General features: G+C 53.7%; 1 protein-coding gene across 16 annotated transcripts in view; it reads left to right on the top strand.

Annotated features, from left to right (window-relative positions):
• Positions 1-801: 801 nt before the first annotated feature.
• The window catches only part of TYK2 (tyrosine kinase 2), a 30331-nt gene continuing 9754 nt past the window's right edge, over positions 802-21378 (top strand). For 3 of the 16 annotated variants that reach the window (XR_008495764.2, XR_008495762.2, XM_054463872.2), the window contains exons 1-14: positions 809-1038; positions 1639-1803; positions 3011-3223; positions 13360-13483; positions 13576-13723; positions 15198-15361; positions 15880-16261; positions 16729-16923; positions 17003-17160; positions 19103-19211; positions 19304-19496; positions 19579-19682; positions 19804-19989; positions 20130-20217. Coding sequence is in view for 5 of the 16 variants with exons in the window: in XM_054463872.2 (XP_054319847.2) it covers positions 3031-3223; positions 13360-13483; positions 13576-13723; positions 15198-15361; positions 15880-16261; positions 16729-16923; positions 17003-17160; positions 19103-19211; positions 19304-19496; positions 19579-19682; positions 19804-19989; positions 20130-20217 (2044 nt within the window). In the remaining 11 variants the exon portion in view is untranslated. Of the gene's footprint in view, positions 1039-1101; positions 1249-1638; positions 1804-3010; positions 3224-13359; positions 13484-13575; positions 13724-15197; positions 15362-15879; positions 16262-16728; positions 16924-17002; positions 17161-19102; positions 19212-19303; positions 19497-19578; positions 19683-19803; positions 19990-20129; positions 20218-21378 lie in introns of those variants that run through there. The other 13 variants (XR_010124876.1, XR_010124875.1, XM_063657443.1 and 10 more) reach the window with 9 other exon arrangements.

The raw sequence follows: 21378 nt of genomic DNA, 5'->3' as shown, positions 1-21378 counted from the left end.
GACAAAGTCGAGGAGCGGTTATGGTGCGGCACAGAAGGGTCAGAGGACGGTCTTTGTTACCTCTTCATGCCTGAGCTTCTTCCTCTGTGAAATGGGGATAATAAGAGCCGCCATACGTGGAGTTGCTGCTAGGATCAAATGAGATAATATATGTGAAACGCTCTGGCTGTAGGCTTCTCAGCAAATGGGCACGACTTGCGGAGTGGGGATTTGAATTCACGTCTGGTGGGATGTCCAAGCTGCTACCCTGACCGCTAGGGAGCTTCAGAGGACAGGGCTGCAGGTGATCAGGAGGAGGACAGGAGCAGGTGGGCGAGGAATGCCTCCCAGGAGTGAAGGAGGGGGAATTCTAGTCAGCAGGGTGGAGTCGGCCAGGTAGAAACGAGGGAAAGGAGACAGGACTGGATGGAACGGGGAAACCACAGGGCAGGGCGTCGGAGGGTTGAATGGTGGCCGGTGCAGCTTTGAACACCGAGGTGAGGACATGCAGCTGTGTCCTAGGGTCAGGACCGTACACGCCTGACGCAATGCCACAGCACAGAGGGGAACTCCAGGATCCTGCCGCGTTGCCCACACACTTCGCTCTCCCGCCCGCCTCTCGCAAGCCCCTCCCACGTCTCCGTCTACCGAGTGCCAGCCAATAGCAGAAGCGACAGCGCATCTGGGTGCCGACTCAGCCAATCGCGGCTGAGTGACGAATGAGCCCCAGGACCAATCAGAGTGCCGCCACCATGGCAAAAAAAAAAAAAACCTCCCAATGGTGACGTTCGAGGAGAACAGAGCAGCTGCCAATGGGCGCGCGCGTTTCAGGCGGCCAATGGGAGGAGGCGTCTCGGCGGGGGACAAGTAGTAGCTGCCCGCGGGGGGGGGGGGGGGGTCCGGGTTCGAGCTTGTTTTCCCCCGGAAGGGTGAGTCTGGACGCGGGCGCTGAAGGGGCGCTGCCGGAGGTCCTCAGGAAGGAGGCGCGGGGACTGGCTGCGCTTGACAGGCTGCACTTGGATGGGAGCACCTGGTGCCTCGGGACTGCTCCGATGCCCGGTGGGTGCACATCCCAGTTCCCGCCGTTGCCGGCCGGGTTTAGAGCTTTTGCGGGGAGGACATGGGGGCGTGCAGCCTTCCCAGTCGCAAACCTCACGCCGACCCCGTCTTCAAAGCTGGGTCCGGGTCCAGTGGGGACGAGAAAGGAGGAAGGAGGAAGTAGGCTCCGCGAAAGCCCCATCCCCAGGATCTCATCTATAACATGAATAGGTATTAATGGCAAACGCTAATTAAGCGCTTACTGTATACCAGGCACTTTCTCTGCCTCCTCGCGTTAAATCCTCCCAGCAGCTCTTTGAGGTAGACACTGTTACATGCCCATTTTCCAGATGAGAAAACCAGCAACATGGGTGGAACTGACAGCCCCTCCACTTCCATACTGGCGCCCTCAGGAGGCTCAGGCCCTGGACTGGGGGGATGGAGCTGGACATAAACTCTCCTAGGCTTTGGGGAGTCAACAGGGACTGAGGTCACTCATGGGGGTAAATGTGGGAGAGGAGAATTGTGGCCTGAAAGAGGCCATCACCACGATGAAACTAATAACAATTATGTTATTCTTGTTTTAGTCATATTTGTTCTTTTTGTGTGTGCCTGAATCAGGGTCTGTGCTGAATGTGTAATATGCGGAACTATATTGAAACATTACAACCATCTTTTGATGGCAACACCCTGAGGACCTCCCTTTTCCAGATGGGGAAACTGAGGCCCAGAATTGCTAAGTGGCTTGCTTGAGTTGACACAGGGAGCTCCAGGACTCGCCCTCAGGTATGTTTGACCACACCTGCCTGTCTGGTTATTTTGGGGAGGTGTGTTAAGAGCAGATTTTTATTTTACTTTTTATTTATTTATTTATTTATTTATTTATTTATTTATTGTATTTTAGTAGAGATGGGGTTTCACCATGTTGGTCAAGATGGTCTCAATCTCCAGACCTCATGATCTGCCCGCCTTGGCCTCCCAAAGTGCTGGGATTATAGGCAAGAGCCACCGCGCCTGGCCCTTTTTATATATTTTTATTATTTATTTATTTATTTATTTATTTATTTATTTATTTATTTATATTTTTAGAGTCAGGGTCTCATTCTGTCACCCAGGCTGGAATGCAGTGGTGCGATCACTGCTCACTGCAGCCTCCAACTCCTGGGCTCAGGAGATCCTCCCACTTTGGCCTCCCGAGTAGCTTGGAGTACAGATGTGCACCCGCACGCCTGGCTAAATTTTAAAAATTTCTTGTAGAGGCTGGGCACAGTGGCTCACGCCTGTAATCCCAGCACTTTGGGAGGCCGAGGCGGTTGGATCACCTGAGGTCAGAGGTTCAAGACCAGCCTGGCCAACGTGGCAAAACCCCTTCTCTACTAAAAATACAAAAATTAGCCCGGTGTGGTGGCATGCGCCAGCTACTCAGGAGGCTGAGGCAGGAGAATCACTTAAACCCAGGAGGCAGAGGTTGTGGTGAGCCAAGATTGCACCATTGCACTCCAGCCTGGGCAACAAGAGTGAAACTCCGTCTCAAAAATAAGATAAGATAAGATATGAAATAAAACGTCTTGTAGAAACAGGGTCTTGCTATATGGCCTAGGCTGGTCTCGAGCTCCTGGGCTCAAGTGATCCTCTTGCCTCAACATCCCAAAGTCCTGGGATTAGAGGCATGAGCCACTGTACCTGGCCAGAGCAGATTTTTATATCTGTGTCAATTTGTGGAAAGAGAGGAGGGTTCAGTGTTATTGTTGATGAGAGATCTAGGTGGGGATGCATACCCCAACCCTGTCCAACAAATGTGGAAAACGAGACTCAGAGAGAGAATCGGGTCTCTAATGTCATGCCAAGATGGGAGCCTAGGATCTTCCCCTCACGCCAAGATGGGAGCCCAGAATCTTCCCCTCGGGCCTCAGCTGTGGTGGGTGGAAGATTGAGGAGCTAACAGGAGTCTCTGGGCTGAGACTTGGGAGCTGATAGATTGTCCCCTTTCTAGCTGAGCCACCTGCCGGGAGCATGCCTCTGCGCCACTGGGGGACGGCCAGGGGCAGTAAGCCCGTTGGGGATGGAGCCCAGCCCATGGCTGCCATGGGAGGCCTGAAGGTGCTTCTGCACTGGGCTGGTCCAGGCGGCGGGGAGCCCTGGGTCACTTTCAGTGAGTCATTGCTGACAGCTGAGGAAGTCTGCATCCATATTGCACATAAAGTTGGTGAGTCTGGGGCGTTGGCATCATGGGGACTGGGGTGGGTGTGCAAGCAGCAGCTGGGCCCCATCCATCCATCTATCCATCTACCCACCCATCCACCCATGCATCCATCCATCCATCCACCCTCCTAATCACCCATCCATCCACCCACCCACCCATCCATCCACCCATGCATCCATCCATCCTTCCACCCACCCATCCACCCACCCATCCACCCACCCATTCACCCATCCACCCATCCACCCACCGACCCACCCATCCATCTACCCACGCATCCATCTGTACATCCACCCACCCACTCATCCATCCACCCACCCACCCACCCATTCACCCTTCCACCCATCCACCCATCCATCCACCCACCCACCCATCCATCCACTCACGCATCCATCCATCCATCCACCCACCCACTCATCCATCCACCCACCTATCCACCTATCCACCCACTTATCCACCCACCCACCCATCCATCCACCCACCCACCCATCCACCCATCCACCCACCCACCCATCCACCCACCCATCCACCCATCCACCCATGCATCCATCCACCCATCCATCCATCCACCCATCCATACATCCATCCATCCATCCACCCACCCACCCACCCATCCATTCACCCACCTGTCCACCCATCCATCCACCCACCCATCTATCCATCCATCCATCCACCCACCCACCCATTCATCCATCTATCCATCCATCTACCCATTGATCCATCCATCCATCCATCCATCCATCCACACATCCATCCATCCATCCATCCATCCATCCACCCATCCACCCATCCACCCACCCACCACCCATGCATCTATCCATCCATCCATCCATTCATCCATTCATCCACCCACCCATCCACCCACCCATCCACCCATCCACCCACCCACCCACCCATTCATCCATCCACCCATCCATCCACCCACCCATCCACCCACCCATCCATCCATCCATCCATCCATCCATCCACCCACCCACCCACCTATCCACCCATCCATCCACCTGCCCACCTATCCATCCACCCAGCCACCCACCCACCCACCCATCCATCCATCCATCCATCCATCCATCCATCCACCCACCCACCTATCCACCCATCCATCCACCCACCCACCCATCCACCCATCCCTCCACCCGCCCACCCACCCATCCACCCACCCACCCACCCACCCATCCACCCACCCACCCATCCATCCATCCATCCATCCATCCACCCACCCACCCACCCACCTATCCACCCATCCATCCACCTGCCCACCCATCCATCCACCTGCCCACCCATCCATCCACCTACCCATTCATCCATCTATCTATCCATCCATCCATCCATCCATCCATCCGTCCACCCGTTCATTCAGCAAACATTTTGTAAGCATCTACTGTGTGGCAGCTGCAAATCACTGCCTTTGTAGAGCTGAAATTTTAGTAGGGAAGACAGCAAGAAATATAATAAATCAGAAAACTTGGCCAGGTGCAGTAGCTGACACTTGTAATCCCAGTACTTGAGGAGGCCCAGGCAGGAGTATTGCTTGAGGCCAGTAGTTGGAGACCAGCCTGGGCAACATAGGGAGACCTTGTCTCAACAAAATAATTTTTAGAAATTAGCCAGGCATGGTGGTACATGCCTGTAGTCCCAGCAACTTGAGAGCCTGAGGCAAGAGGATCGCTTGAGCCCAGGAGCAATGAGGTATGGTTTCGTCACTGCACTCCAGCCTGGGTGACAGAGTGAGACCCAGTGTCCTTAAAAAAAGAAAGTCAGGCCGGGCGCGGTGGCTCATGCCTGTAATCCCAGCACTTTGGGAGGCTGAGGCTGGTGGATCACTTGAGGTCAGAAGTTTGAGACCAGCCTGGCCAACATGGCAAAACTCCAGCTCTACTAAAAATACAAAAACTAGCCGGGCGTGGGGTGAGCACCTGTAATTCCAGCTACTCAGGCGGCTGAGGCAGGAGAATGGCTTGAACCTGGGACATGGAGGTTGCAGTGAGCCAAGATCACACCACTGCACTCCAGGCTGGGTGACAGAGCGAGACTCCATTTCAAAAATAAAAAAAGGCCAGGTGCGGTGGCTCATGCCTGTAATCCCAACACTTTCAGAGGCTGAGGCGGGCAGATCACCTGAGGTCAGGAGTTCAAGACCAGCCTGGCCAATGTAGTGAAACCGCATCTCTACTAAAAATACAAAATGTAGCCAGGCATGGTGGCAGGTGCCTGCAATCCCAGCTACTCAGGAGGCTGAGGCAGGAGAGTTGCTTGAACCTGGGAGGTGGAGGCTGCAGTGAGCTGAGATCGCGCCATTGTACTCCAGCCTGGGCAACAAGAGTGAAACTCCATCTCAAAAAAAAAAAAAAAGAAAGGCTTTCCCTTCTCCAGCAGAGGAAATTGCACTTCCAAATATATCTACTACAGACTTTCTTTTTTTCTTTTTTTTTGAGATGGAGTCTTGCTCTGTCCCAGGCTGACGTGCAGTGTCGCAATTTCAGCTCACTGCAACGTCTGCCTCCCGGGTTCAAGTGATTCTCCGGCCTCAGCCTCCCGAGTAGCTGGGACTACAGGCGTGTGCCACCATGCCCGGTTAGTTTTTTATTTATTATTTTTTTTATTTTTAGTAGAGGTGGGGTTTCACCGTGTTAGCCAGGATGGTCTCAATCTCCTGACCTCGTGATCTGCCCGCCTCAGCCTTCCAAAGTGCTGGGATTACAGGTGTGAGCCACCATGCCCGGCCCAATTTTCTTTTTTTAATGACACAGGGTCTCACTCTGTCACCCAGGCTGGAGTGCAGTGGTGTGATCTCAGCTCACTGCAACCTCCATGTCCCAGGTTCAAGCCATTCTCCTGCCTCAGCCGCCTGAGTAGCTGGAATTACAGGCGCGCACCCCACGCCCGGCTAGTTTTTGTATTTTTAGTAGAGCTGGAGTTTTGCCATGTTGGCCAGGCTGGTCTCGAACTTCTGACCTCAAGTGATCCACCTGCCTCAGCCTCCCAAAGTGCTGGGATTACAGGCGTGAGCCACCATGCCTAGCCAAGGCAAGGCCTTTCTAAGGCGGCTTTGGTTACATATACCTTTCTCCAGAAACTCCTCTTACCTCCCCCATTCCCAGCTTTCCATGACTGGATGGGGGCATTATAATCAATTTTTATAACACTTCGTACTTCCCCAATGATGGCTGAGTCTTTTTTTTCTTTTGTAGAGACAGTCTCTCTCTGTTGCCCAGGCTGAAATGCAGTGGTGCAGTCATGACGCATTGCAGCCTCTACCTGCCAGGCTCAAGTGATTCTCCTGCCTCAGTCTCCCGAATAGCTGGGGCTACAGGCACACGTCACCACACCCGGATAATTTTTGTATTTTTTGCATGTTGCCCCATGCTGGTCTCAAACTCCTGGGCTCAAGCCATCCACCCGCCTTGGCTTCCCAAAGTGTTGGGAGGCACGAGCCATCCATTGCACTTGGCCATGACTGATTTTTTTTTTTTTTTTTTTTAGATGAAGTCTCGCTCTGTCCCCAAAGCTGGAGTGCAATGGCACAATCTCGGCTCACTGCAACCTCCGCCTCCCGGGTTCAAGCCATTCTCCTGCCTCAGCCTCCTGAGTAGCTGGGATTATAGGCGCCCACCACCACACCTGGCTAATTTTTGTATTTTCAGTAGAGACAGGGGTTTCACCATGTTGGCCAGGCTGGTCTCGAACTCCTGACCTCAAGTGATCCGCCTGCCTCGGACTCCCGAAGTGTTGGGATTACAGGTGTGCACCCTCGAGCCTGGCCATGGCTGATTCTTTGTTTTGTTTTGTTTTGTTTGAGACAGAGTCTCGCTCTGTCGCCCAAGCTGGAGTGCAGTGGCGTGATCTCAGCTCACTGCAAGCTCTGCCTCCCGGGTTCATGCCATTCTCCTGCCTCAGCCTCCCGAGCAGCTGGGACTATAGGCACCCGCCACCATGCCTGGCTAATTTTTTGTATTTTTAGTAGAGACGGAGTTTCACTGTGCTAGCCAGGATGGTCTCGATCTCCTGAACTCGTGATCCGCCCACCTCAGCCTCCCAAAGTGCTGGGATTACAGGTGTAAGCCACTGTGCCCGCCCCCATGACTGACTCTTAAAGGACTCAGACAGGTGTGCGGGGTGATGTGAAACACGCTCAGCAGAGGGAACAGCATGCATGGAGGCCCAGAGAGCTTGGTCTGTTTGAGGAAGCGAAAGACCTTCAGGGTGACGGGTGTCAATTTTGAGAGTTTGGAAGGGGAAGTAACAATTGAAATTGGGGCATAGCAGGCAAAAGTCAGGGTAGGGTACTCAGAATCAAGGGTCAAGGGGTTGGGCATTCTCCGGGAGCAATGGGGAGCCATGGAAGGTTTAAGCCAGAGAGTGAAGCAGTCTAACTAGTTCTTTTATTTTTATTTTTTATTTTTGACTGGTTCTTTAAGAAGTTGTCTCAAGCCAGGCACAGTGGGTCACGCCTGTAATCCCAGCACTTTGGGAGGCTGAGGCGGGCAGATCACCTGAGGTTAGGAGTTTGAGACCAGCACGGCCAACATGGTGAAACCCCGTCTCTACTAAAAATACAAAAATTAGCTGGGCGTGGTGACGCACATCCCAGCTACTGGGGAGGCTGAGGCAGGAGAATCACTTAAACCTGGGAGGCGGAGGTTGCAGTGAGCCGAGATCGCACCGCTGCACTCCAGCCTGGGTGACAGAGTGAGACTCGGTCTCGAAAAACAAAAATATGAAACATTGGCCAGGTGCCGTAGCTCACACCTGTAATCCTTGTACTTAGGGAGGCCAAGGCGGGTGGATCACTTGAGGTCAGGAGTTGGAGACCAGCCTGGTCAACATGATGAAACCCCATCTCTACTGAAAATACAAAAAATTAGCCGGGTGTGGTGGTGGGCGCCTGTAATCCCAGCTACTCAGGAGGCTGAGGCAGTAGAATCGCTTGAACCCAGGGTGTGGAGGCTATAGTGAGCTGAGATTGTGCCACTGCATTCCAGCCTGGGCAACAAGAGCAAAAACTCCATCCAAAAAAAAAAAAAAATACAAAAAATACAAAAAATTAGCCGGGCATGGTAGTACATGCCTGTAGTCCCAGCTACTCAGGAGGCTGAGATAGGAGAATCACTTGAACCTGAAAGGCGGAAGTTGCGGCGAACCAAGATTGCACCATTGCACTCCAGTCTGGGTGACTCCGTGTAAAAAAAATATATATTGTTTCACAGGGAGGTATCCTCCCTTCACAGAGGGGCAGTATAATTCCATGGTGTGACTTTGGAGAGTGATTTGATAACATAGTCAAAGCTGGATGCAGTGGCTCACGCCTGTAATCCCAGCAGTTTTGGAGGCTGAGCCTGGAGGATCACTTGAGCCCAGGAGTTCAAGATCAGCCTGGGCAACATGGCGAAACCCCGTCTCTACTAAAAATACAAAAAATTAGCCAGGTGTGCTGGTGTGCACCTGTAGTCCCAGCTACTCAGGAGGCTGAGGTGGGAGGATCACTTGAGCCCGGGAGATTGAAGCTACAGTGATCATGCCACTGCCCTTCAGCCTAGGTGACAGAGCAAGATGCTGTCTCAAAAAAAAAATATATATATATATATAAAAATATATATATATAAATACATATATATACACTATATATATAAAAATACATATATATATATATATATAGTATATATATAGCTGGGTGTGGTGGCGTGTTCCTGTATTTCCCAACTACTCAGGAGACTGAGGCAGGAGGACCGCTTGAGCCAGGGAGGTCATGGCTGCACTGAGCCATGATTGCACCACTGCATTCCAGCCTATATGTCAGAGCAAGACCCTGTTTCAAAAAAAAAAAAAACCCAGGCTGGGCGCCGTGGCTCACGCCTGTAATCCCAGCACTTTGGGAGGCCAAGGTGGGCGAATCACGAGGTCAGGAGATCGCGACCTTCCTGGCTAACACGGTGAAACCCTGTCTCTACTAAAAAAATACAAAAAAATTAGCTGGGCGTGGTGGCGGGCGCCTGTAGTCCCAGCTACTCAGGAGGCTGAGGCAGGAGAATGGCGTGATCCCAGGAGGTGGAGCTTGCAGTGAGCGGAGATCAAGCCACTGCACTCCAGCCTGGGCGACAGAGCGAGACTCCGTCTCAAAAAAAAAAAAAAAAAACCCCAGAAACATCTTCCCTGAGGCCATATAGTTCCATTCCTGGACAGTGACAGTCACTCTATAAACAGTCAGCTCGTGCTCCCAGGGACACTTATGAGAATGTTTAGAGCCGCCTTGTTTGTCATATGGAAAAAGGGCGACCATTGCAAAGTCCCTCAACAAGAGACTGCCTAAGTAAATTGCAATCTGGTTGAATACTGGACTACTGCGCAGCCAGGAAAAGGAATTTAACCAGAATTACTCATATCATTCTGTATGAAGCTTTATAACCTCTTGTAGCCTGAAAAAGCACATTGCAGAGGGACATCTGCAGTATAGTACCACATATTTACAGTTCATAACATTTTTTTTTTTTGAGACAGAGTTTCACTCCTGTTGCCCAGGTTGGAGTGCAATAGCACAATCTCGGCTCAATGCAACCTCCACCTCCCAGGCTCAATTCTCCTGCCTCAGCCTCCCGAGTAGCTGGGATTACAGGCATGCGCCACCACGCCCAGCTAATTTTGTATTTTTAGTAGAGACGGAGTTTCTCCATGTTGGTCAGGCTGGTCTCGAACTCCCGACCTCAGGTGATCCGCCTCCCTCGACCTCCCAAAGTGCTGGGATTACAGGCGTGAGCCACCGTGCCCAGCCACAGTTAATAACATTTAAGACTAGATTGTAGAGGATATGAAAATTATAAACGCTACTTCAGGGCAGGGCACACTGGTTTATGCCTGTAATCCCAGCTCTTTGGAGGCTGAGCTACTCAGGAGGCTGAGGTGGGAGGATCGCTTGAGCCCAGGAGTTTGAGACCAGCCTGGACAACATGGTGAGACCCCTTCTCTACAAAAACTACAAAAATCAGCTGGGCATGGTGGCGTGCGCCTGTAGTCCCAGCTCCTTGGGAGGCTGAGGCAGGAGGATTGCTTTAGCCCAGTAAGTTGAGGGTGCGGTGAGCCATGATTGCACCGCTGCACTCCAGCCACCCCCGGCTAATTTATTTTATTTTTAGTTTTTTTAGAGATGAGTGGTCTCACTATGTTGCCTAGGCTGGTCTTGAACTCCTAGGTTCAAGTGATTCTTCCGCCTTAGCCTCCCAAAGTGCTGGGATTACAGATGTGAGCCACCATACCCAGCCTTAGATAAAATTATTTATTTTATTTTATTATTATTTTTTTAGACAGAGCCTCACTCTTTCACCCGGGCTGGAGTGCAGTGGCGTGATCTCGGCTCACTGCAACTTCTGCCTCCGGGTTCAAGCAATTTTCTTGCCTCAGCCTCCTGAGTAGCTGCGATTACAGGTGCGCACCCCCACACCCAGCTAATTTTTGTATTGTTAGTAGAGATGAGGTTTTGCCATGGTGGCCAGGCTGGTCTCAAACTCCTGTCCTCAAGTGCTTCACCTGCCTCAGCTTCCAAAAGTGCTGGGATTATAGGCATGGGCCACTGCACCCAGCCAGATACAATTTTTTTTTTTTTTTTTTGAGACAGTCTTGCTGTGTCGCCAGGCTGGAGTGCAGTGGCACAATCTCGGCTCACTGCATCCTCAGCCTCCCAGGTTCAAGCGATTGTCCTGTGTCAACCTCCGGAGTAGCTGGGACTAAAGGCGCACCCCACCATGGCCAGCCAATTTTTTTTTTTTAATCTCACTCTGCCACCCAGCCTGGAGCTCAGTGGCACGATCTTGGCTCACTGCAACCTCCGCCTCCCGGGTTCAAGCAATTCTCCTGCCTCAGCCTCCCGAGTAGCTGGGATTACAGGCACATGCCACCAGGTCCAGCTATTTTTTTTTTTTTAAATAGAGACGGGATTTCACCATGCTGGCCAAGCTGGTCTCAAACTCCTGACCTCAGGTGATCTGTCCACCTCAGCCTCCCGAAGTGCTGGAATTACAGGCATGAGCCACTGCACTTGGCCTAATTTTTGTATTTTTAGTAGAGACGGGGGTTTCACCATATTGGCCAGGCTGGTCTTGAACTCCTGACCTCACGTGATCTGTCCACCTCAGCCTCCCAAAGTGCTGGGATTACAGGCATGAGCCAGCATGCCTGCCCCACAGATACAATTTTGTTTTTTCTTTTTTTTTTTTTTTGAGATGGAGTCTTACTCTGTTGCCCAGGCTGGAATGCAGTGGCGTGATCTCAGCTCATTGCAACCTCCGCCTCCTGCGTTCAAGTGATTCTCCTGCCTCAGCCCCCTGAGTAGCTGGGACTACATGTGTGCGCCACCACGCTTGGCTAATTTTTGTATTTTTTAGTAGACATGTGGTTTCACCATATTGGCCAGGCTGGTCTTGAAGTCCTGATCTCGTGATCCGCCTGCCTTGGCCTCCCAAAGTACTGGGATTACAGGCGTGAGCCACCGCACCCGGCTGACAGATACAATTTTTTTTTTTTTTGAAACAGAGTCTCGCTCTGTCACCCAGGCTGGAGTGCAGTGGCGCAATCTCGGCTCACTGCAAGCTCCACCTCCTGGATTCACACCATTCTCTTGCCTCAGCCTCCTGAGTAGCTGGGACCACAGGCGTCCACCACCATGCCTGGCTAATTTTTTGTATTTTTTAATAGAGATGGGGTTTCACCACGTTAGCCAAGATTGTCTTGATCTCCTGATGTTGTGGTCCGCCCACTTCAGCCTCCCAAAGTGCTGGGATTATAGGCGTGAGCCGCTGCGCCCGGCCGACAGATACAATTTTTAAATGACATCAGTAGAAAGAAAGATGCCCAGGGTAGCTGGTATTGGAAATTACAGCAAGTCTGGAGACTGGATTGGGGTTGAGGTTTGCATTTGAAGGTGGTGGATGGATCCCCAGGACACGGAGGGTGCAGGAAGAGCAGGTCTTGGTGACTGATCTGTTTCGGAGCGGGTGGGAGAGGTTGAAGATAAGGACCAAGTTCCTGGTTTGAAGAACTGGGCAGAAGCCACACACCCTGGCTCATACCCATAATCCCATCAACTCCAGAGACTGAGGTGGGAGGATCGCTTGAGCCCTGGAGGTTGAGGCTGCAGTGAGCCCTAAGGATTGCACCACTGCACTGCAACCTGGGTGGCAGAGAAAGACCCTGACCCTTAAAAAAAAATGGGCAGAGGAAGGGAAGGTTGGAGTTTGCCAACCACAGATAAGATGTGTTGTTTGGAACAAGGCATATCTAAGGGGGGGCCTGTGATGTCCAGGGGGAGACAGCCAGGAGGTGACTGGATGTTTCTTTGGGGCTGGAGTTCAGGGAGACGCCAGACAATTGCAGCAGTTTATACAGTTATGTAGGTCAGGCTAGGATTTAGTTTTGCTGCAGGAATAAGCAGTCCCCCCAAATCTTAAGACAATCAAGGTTTACCTAAAAATCGGCCGAGCACAGTGGCTCATGCCTGTAATCTCAGCACTTTGGGAGGCCAAGGTGGGCAGATCACCTGAGGTCAGGAGTTTGAGACCAGCCTGGCCAACATGGCGAAACCTCGTCTCTTCTAAAAATACAAAAACTAGCCGGGGGTGGTGGCACACACCTGTAATCCCAGCAACTCAGGAGGCTGAGACAGGAGAATCACTTGAACCTGGGAGGTGGAGGTTGCAGCGAGCCAAGATCGCGTCACTGCACTCCAGCCTGGGTGACAGCAAGACTCCATCTCAAAAAAAAAAAAAGTTTTACTTAAAATCAAGTACAGGTTGGATGGTTCACCTCTGTCTTATAGCTTCACCATCTGGCACAAGAAGACTTCATCATACCTCGGGTGGTGAAGTTGGCAAGAGGATTTATTTCCAGGCTTGGAAATGTACCCAGCCCTTTGGCCAGAAACCAGTGCAATTGGCCCCATCCTAGCTGCAAGGGAGGCTGGGAAATGTAGTCCTCCTGTGAGGGCCACAGCATGGGCAACATACGCACTGTCCTCTGCCCATGGGCAACGTGAGACTGAAGCTGCAGGTGGGGGAGGGGGCCTCAGAAGGAGTGTGAAGGCAGACATTGGGTCTGGGGGGTCTTTGGGGCTGATGGTAGCACGTGACGTGACTCCTGACCTCGTTTCTCACCTGGTCCAGGTATCACTCCTCCTTGTTTCAATCTCTTCGCCCTCTTCGATGCTCAGGCCCAAGTCTGGTTGCCCCCAAACCACATCCTAGAGATCCCCAGAGATGCAAGCCTGATGCTATATTTCCGCATAAGGTGAGTGGAGACCTTTGCAAAGCTCGTCCCCTCCTGTGCTGAAGCTGGTCTGACTCTGTGCTAAGCCCCAGCTGCGTCCCTCCTTCCTGCAGGTTTTATTTCCGGAACTGGCATGGCATGAATCCTCAGGAACCGGCTGTGTACCGTTGTGGGCCCCCAGGAACCGAGGCATCCTCAGATCAGACAGCACAGGGGATGCAACTCCTGGACCCAGGCTCATTTGAGTACCTCTTTGAGCAGGTATGAGCAGGGCTGGGGTGGCAAGACTATTTGTGGGAGACTTAGGGGCAGTTGAGGAGCCCCCATTTCCCTCCCTGATTCAATATAGCTAATAGGTTTCAACTCATGCCATCCGGGGATCTTTTTTTTTTTTTTTTTTGAGATGGAGTCTCGCTCTGTCACCCAGGCTGGAGTGCAGTGGCGTGATCTCGGCTCACTGCAAGCTCCGCCTCCTGGGTTCACGCCATTCTCCTGCCTCAGCCTCCCAAGTAGCTGGGACTACAGGCGCCCGCCACCATGCCCGGCTAATTTTTTGTATTTTCAGTAGAGACGGGGTTTCACAGTGTTAGCTAGAACGGTCTCGATCTCCTGACCTCGTGATCCGCCCGCCTCGGCCTCCCAAAGTGCTGGGATTACAGGCGTGAGCCACTGTGTCCGGCTGATCTTTTTTTTTTGAAATGGAGTCTTGCTCTGTGGCCCAGGCTGGAGTGCAATGGCGTGATCTCAGCTCACTGCAACCTCCACCTCCCAGGTTGAAGTGTTTCTCCCACCTCAGCCTCCCAAGTAGCTGAGATTACAGAAGCCCGCCACCACCCCTGGCTAATTTTTCTATTTTTAGTAAAGACAGAGTTTCACCATGTTGGCCATGCTGGTCTCAAACTCCTGACCTCAAGTGATTCACCTGCCTCAGCCTTCTACAGTGTGGGATTACAGGTGTGAGCCACCATGCCCAGCCAAGAGTTCAGGTTGAAGGGGAAAGAGTGCTGTGATTGATTAGTAATGTCTGCCACAGGCACAAGATTGACAAGAGGAGGGGTGTATGCTGTGTATTTGGCCTTTCCAGTAAATGGTGGCCTCTCCCCTCCTCAAGGTGGTGAGACGCAGGAAATTAGAGTTCTCTGGCTAGAGCAAGCTTGTCCAACCTCTGGCCTGTGGACTGCATGCTGCCCAGGACAGCTTTGCATGAAGCTCAACACAAATTCCTAAACTATCTTAAAATATTCTGAGATTTTGCTGCGATTTTTTTTTTTTTTTTTTTTGAGACAGAGTTTCATTCTTGTTGCTCAGGCTGGAGTGCAATGTCATGATCTCAGCTCACTGCAACCTCTGCCTCCCGGGTTCAAGTGATTCTCCTGCCTCAGCCTCCCGAGTAGCTGGGATTATAGGCATGCGCCACCACACCCGGCTAATTTTGTATTTTTAGTACAGGTGAGTTTTCTCCATGTTGGTCAGGCTGGTCTCAAACTCCTGACCTCAGGTGACCCGCCCGCCTCGGCCTCCCAAAGTGCTGGGATTATAGGCATGAGCCACCATGCCCGGCCTGCAATATTTTTTTTTTTTTAGCTCATCAGCTATCATTAGTGTTAGTGTATTTTATGTAGGGCCCAAGACACTTCTTCCAGTGTGGTCCAGGGTAGCCAGAAGATTGGATACCTCTGGGCTAGAGAGGAACGCATTCTCACACCTCCCTTTCTGCTCAATTTCCTGTTCCCAGGGCAAGCATGAGTTTGTGAATGACGTGGCATCACTGTGGGATCTGTCGAGCGAGGAGGAGATCCACCACTTTAAGAATGAGAGCCTGGGCATGGCCTTTCTGCACCTCTGTCACCTCGCTCTCCGCCATGGCATCTCCCTGGAGGAGGTGGCCAAGAAGACCAGGTGTCTGGGAATGGGGTGGGGATGCTGCGTAGGCAGGGGGAAGTGTCCTGAGCATCTGGGAGCCAGGGTGGACTTTGCATATTGCCGTGCCTCTACTTTTTTTTCTTTTCCTGAGCCGGAGTCTCTCTCTGTCACCTAGGCTGGTGCAGTGGCGCAATCTCAGCTCAGTGCAACCTCTGCGTCCCAGGTTCAAGAGATTCTCCTTCCTCAGCCTCCTGAGTAGCTGGGATTACAGGTGCCCACCATCAAGCCCAGCTAATTTTTGTATTTTTAGTAGAGACAGACTGAGTTTCGTCATGTTGGCCAGGCTGGTCTAGAACTCCTGACCTCAAGCAATCCTTCTGCCTTGGCTTCCCAAATAGCTGAGACTACAGGCTCAAGTCACCACACCTGGCTAGTGTGCCTGTTTTCCAGATGAGGCAGCTGAGGCTCAAAGAGGTTAAGCCACTTGCCCTGTGTCACCCAGCTGGGCCTGCAACCCAGGTCCCTGACCAGCCCCTCCCTGTGTTTCCCCCCAGCTTCAAGGACTGCATCCCACGCTCCTTCCGTCGGCATATCCAGCAGCACAGTGCCCTGACCCGGCTGCGCCTTCGGAACGTCTTCCGCAGGTTCCTGCGGGACTTCCAGCCGGGCCGACTCTCCCAGCAGATGGTCATGGTTAAATACCTAGCCACACTTGAGCGGCTGGCACCCCGCTTCGGCACAGAGCGTGTGCCCGTGTGCCACCTGAGGCTACTGGCCCAGGCCGAGGGGGAGCCCTGCTACATCCGGGACAGCGGGGTGGCCCCTACAGACCCTGGCCCCGAGTCTGGTGCTGGGCCCCCAACCCACGAGGTGCTGGTGACTGGCACTGGTGGCATCCAGTGGTGGCCAGTACAGGAGGAGGTGAACAAGGAGGAGGTGAGCAAGGCGCCTCTTCCGCCCTAGGGGTTCAGGTTGGGCTGGGGTGGGGTTCTGTGTTCATCCTTGGCCCTAGCCTCTGAGGGTGGCTGACCTGAGCCCTCTCCCTACATGGGTCTGGGGTACCTGTCCGCTAGGGCCAGTTTCTTGGAGAAGGTCCTCCATCTGCTTACCCCCTGGGGACCTTATTTCTGGGGTCTGCACCTCCAGGGAACCCCTTTATCTGCAGGCTGGCACCTGGGTGTGAGGGGTCAGGATTCTGCTCTCTGCCCTCCCTAAGGGTCTGGCTTCCAGCATATGTATGTTTTTGGGGTGGGTCCCCATCCCACCTGTGACACTGGGACTTGGGAGGTCAACCTAGGTTGGTGCCTGGCCCTTCTGGCTCCAGTCTCTCCCCAGGGGAAAGTGCAGGAGATATAAACGGGCATTGCCCTCTCCATCCTCTGCCCCACTTGCTGGGTGTTCAGGGTTCTAGTGGCAGCAGTGGCAACCCCCAAGCCAGCCTGTCTGGGAAGAAGGCCAAGGCTCACAAGGCAGTCGGCCAGCCGGCGGACAGGCCGCGGGAGCCACTGTGGGCCTACTTCTGTGACTTCCGGGACATCACCCACGTGGTGCTGAAAGAGCGCTGTGTCAGCATCCACCGGCAGGACAACAAGTGCCTGGTGAGGCCCAGGGTGGGGGCCGGGCTAGGGCCTGTCATGGCCTGGGAGGACACCCACCTGATGCACCCCTGGCTGGCAGGAGCTGAGCCTGCCTTCCCGGGCTGCGGCGCTGTCCTTCGTGTCGCTGGTGGACGGCTATTTCCGCCTGACGGCCGACTCCAACCACTACCTGTGCCACGAGGTGGCTCCCCCACGGCTGGTGATGAGCATCCGGGATGGGATCCACGGACCCCTGCTGTGAGTGCTGGGTGGGGGGCGCTGGGGGCCACCGCCAAGGGTGCCAACTAGATTGTGAACCCTAGGGGCTGTGCAGGGTGTGTGTGTAGGTGCACGTCTTTTTTTTTTTTTTTTTTTGTCGCCCAAACTGGAGTGCAGTGGCGTGATCTTCTCAGCTCACTGCAGCCTCCGCCTCCTGGGTTCAAGCGATTCTCCTGCCTCAGCCTCCCAATTGACTACCTGGGACTACAGGCGCACGCCACCATGCCAGGCTAATTTTTGTATTTTTGTAGAGATGGGGTTTCATCAGATTGCCCAACCTAGTCTCGAACTCCTGACCTCAGGTGATCCACCCACCTCCGCCTCCCAAAGTGCTGGTATTACAGGCATGAGCCACCACGCCCAGCCATGACTATCATTGTGTGTTGAGGTTGTCATTGCACAGAACTGGTGATTTTCATGGGACTGTGTGTCACGCTGACGCTGGTGACCATTCAGGGGTATGTTGGATGCTTCCACCTCTGCAGGCGGCTGCCTGTGCTGGTAACTTGTGGGCCACCGTCTCAGCGGTCATGTGTGTGACTTGTGGGCCTGAGGGCGTGAAGTTGTCAGTACTTATGTCATCATCAGGTGCAGGGGAGTGTGTGGCTGTCCTGTGTGCTGCCGAGTCGTGATTTGTGACTGTCTCCTTGTCTGGTCACTGCCCCTGTGACTCTCTGTCCCTTGTCCTACTTGTGATGCCAGGGGAGGGGGAAGTGGCCATTTCACCTTGTGAGGCCTGTGGCCGTGCCTGCTGTCAAGGCTATATGTGTGCTGCCCCCGTACAGACAGGTGTTTGGGGACCACGTGTGTCAGCCATTGCACATGTAGGTGTCTGGACCTATGTGGCCATGACACTTTATAGTGCATGTTTGTGTCACCTCTGTGTCTGGGATGCCCCGGCCCCTATGTTGCCCTGTCATACTGGGTGATTAGTTGTGTCTGGGATCATTGTCCTTTGCTTGTGTGATTGGCCATCCACCGTGTGTCACCCTTGTGAGTGGCGGTGGCCGTGGCTGGGTGTGCGCCCATCCGGCTCCTGATGGCTGTTTTCTATCTTGGAGTGTGTGTCACCTTGTCAGGGCCTGTCTGGCGTCAAGTACAAGAGCAGGAGTAGGCTGGGTGTGGTGGCTCACACCTGTAATCCCAGCGCTTTAGGAGGCCGAGGTGGGAGAATCACTTGAGCCCAGGAGTTCAAGAGCAGCCTGGGCAACGTTGCAAGGTCTTTTAACTACTGAAAACACAAAAATTAGCTGGGCACACCTGTAATCCTGGCTCCTCAGGAGGCTGAGGTGGGAGAATCTCTTGAGCCTGGGAGGTCCAGGCTGAAGTAAGCCAAGATTGCACCGCTGCACTCCAGCCTGGGCAACAGAGCAAGACCCTGTTTCAAAAAAAAAAAACAGAGAGAGATCAGGTAGCTGGGCACAGTGGCTCATGCCTGTAATCCCAGCACTTTGGGAGGCTGAGGCTGGCAGATCAGCTGAGGTCAGGAGTTTGAGACCAGGCTGGCTAACATGGTGAAACCCCCTCTCTACTAAAAATATAAAAATTAGCTGGGCATGGTGGCAGGGACCTGTAATCCCAGCTACTCGGGAGGTTGAGGCAAGAGAATTGCTTGAACCTGGGTGGGCGGAGGTTGCAATAAGCTGAGATCGCGCCACTGCATTCCAGCCTGGGTGACGAGGGAAACTCTGTCTAAAAAAAACAAACAAATAAAAAAGCAGGTGTGTGGCCTGCTGCTGCATTGTGTCTCCATGTAAGTGGCTGTGTGTCCAGAGTTAGTGTCCCCACAAGAGTGTCTGTGTCTGACACTTGTCCTAGCTGTATGTGTGCCCTCTAAGCAGGTAATGAGTGTCATTGTTCCCGGGTATGGGTCCAGCAGTGGCCCCAAGTGGCCTGATAGTCCCCCTGGACCCCCTTCCAGGGAGCCATTTGTGCAGGCCAAGCTGCGGCCCGAGGACGGCCTGTACCTCATTCACTGGAGCACCAGCCACCCCTACCGCCTGATCCTCACAGTGGCCCAGCGTAGCCAGGTGAGCCCAGGGCCGGGGGCTGGGGCTGGGGCTGGATACGTTCCCTGCCTGGTCCCCTGCTTACTGCTCCCACCTCTGCCACCTCCCGCCAGGCACCAGACGGCATGCAGAGCTTGCGGCTCCGGAAGTTCCCCATTGAGCAGCAGGACGGGGCCTTCGTGCTGGAGGGCTGGGGCCGGTCCTTCCCCAGCGTTCGGGAACTTGGGGCTGCCTTGCAGGGCTGCTTGCTGAGGGCTGGGGACGACTGCTTCTCTCTGCGTCGCTGTTGCCTGCCCCAACCAGGAGGTATGACAATAGGGAGACCTCTGGGTGGGATGTGGCATCTCTCCCCCAGGCCCGCCCTCCATGACTTGACGCCTGCCCCCAGAAACCTCCAATCTCATCATCATGCGGGGGGCTCGGGCCAGCACCAGGACACTCAACCTCAGCCAGCTCAGCTTCCACCGCGTTGACCAGAAGGAGATCACCCAGGTGGGTGCAGGGAAGGGGCCCGGAGCAAGGGCAGGGCCCCTGGGGATGTGGGTGCTGGGGGCCTTGGGAGATCAGCTGCTAACTTTCACCATGGCGGTATCTGTGCCACATGATCCCGCAGCTGTCCCACTTGGGCCAGGGCACAAGGACCAACGTGTATGAGGGCCGCCTGCGAGTGGAGGGCAGCAGGGACCCTGAGGAGGGCAAGATGGATGACGAGGACCCCCTCGTGCCTGGCAGGGAGCATGGGCAGGAGCTACGAGTGGTGCTCAAAGTGCTGGACCCTAGTCACCATGACATCGCCCTGGTGAGTGGGCAGAGCCAGGCCTGGGAGTGTGTCTGTGGAGGAGGTGGCCGGAGGAGGTGGGATGGGAGGGGTGTGTCCATGGAGGAGGTGGGATGGGAGGGGTCAGCTTTGCAGCCACCTGACCTGCCCGGTCCCCACAGGCCTTCTACGAGACAGCCAGCCTCATGAGCCAGGTCTCCCACGCACACCTGGCCTTCGTGCATGGCGTCTGTGTGCGCGGCCCTGAAAGTGAGTGGGTCCTGCCATACCCATCCCCCTTTGGCAGGCCACCCCTGACTTATACCCGCTCCCTGATCTGTACCCCAGCCCTCGACCTACACGCCAACCAATGCCTATTTCTCAACTCTCACCTGTACTCTTATCCCGGGCTACACCTTGACCTTCAACCTAGACCCCAACGCCTAACAATATTCCAGCCCATAACTTACATCCCAACACCTCGACCCTCACCTGCCCTTAGTCTCAACCCCCACCCTGATTCCCAACTACATTCCCATTTCCATCAACCTCCCAAACAATCTCTACAGTCCAGCCCCCATCTGCCCCGGCCCCATCGGCACTATGGCCTCAGGCAGACTCCGGCACTGATGCGTGCTGATCCTCCTAGACCTCAGCCCCTGCACATCCAACCCTGCCTAACCCCACCTCTTCCTTTCCTCTGCAGGTAGCTCAGAACTCCTTGTGTAGGCTAGGTGTGGTGGCTAACACCTATCCTAGCACTTTGGGAGGCAGAGGTGGGAGGATAGCTTACACCCAGGAGTTCAAGACCAGCCTGGGTAACATGGCCAGACCCTATCTTTACAAAAAATTTAAAAATCAGGGCCAGGCATGGTGACCTGTGCCTGGAGTCTAGCTACCTGAGAGGCTGAAATGGGAGGATCACTTGAGCCCAGGAGTTCAAGGCTGCAGTGAGCCATGATTGTACCACTGCACTCCAGCCTGGGCAACAGGGCGAGACTCTGTCTCAAAAAAAATGATAAATAAATAACTAATAAAGCCCTTGTACAGAACAACCCTAGACCCACCCATCCCTCAACCCCGCTGTGTGTGTGTGCATCTCCCCCACTTTCCCCTGGACCCTGGCCGACACCCTGATCCACATCCCTCTGACTACTCTGGTACCCAAACATCACTTATACCCCAACCTCAAGCCCCTAGCCTCTGCTTATCCATGCCCATCGCCCCCATCCCTAGTTGCTTACTTTGTAGGCTCACCCTTATCTCTTTTTTTGTGAGACTAGGGTCTCCCTCTGTTGCCCAGGCTGCAATGCAGTGGTGCCATCATGGCTCCCTGAAGCCTCGACCTCCCGGGCTCAAGTGATCCTTCCGCCTCAGCCTCTTGAGCACCTGGGATGACAGGTGTGTGCTATCACACCCGGCTGATTTTTA

Source organism: Pongo pygmaeus, chromosome 20 (genome assembly GCF_028885625.2).
Source record: "Pongo pygmaeus isolate AG05252 chromosome 20, NHGRI_mPonPyg2-v2.0_pri, whole genome shotgun sequence".
NCBI classification, from domain to species: Eukaryota; Metazoa; Chordata; class Mammalia; order Primates; family Hominidae; genus Pongo; species Pongo pygmaeus.
The sequence above is the reverse complement of the archived record's forward strand: the minus strand, read 5'-3'. Positions and strand labels throughout refer to the sequence as shown.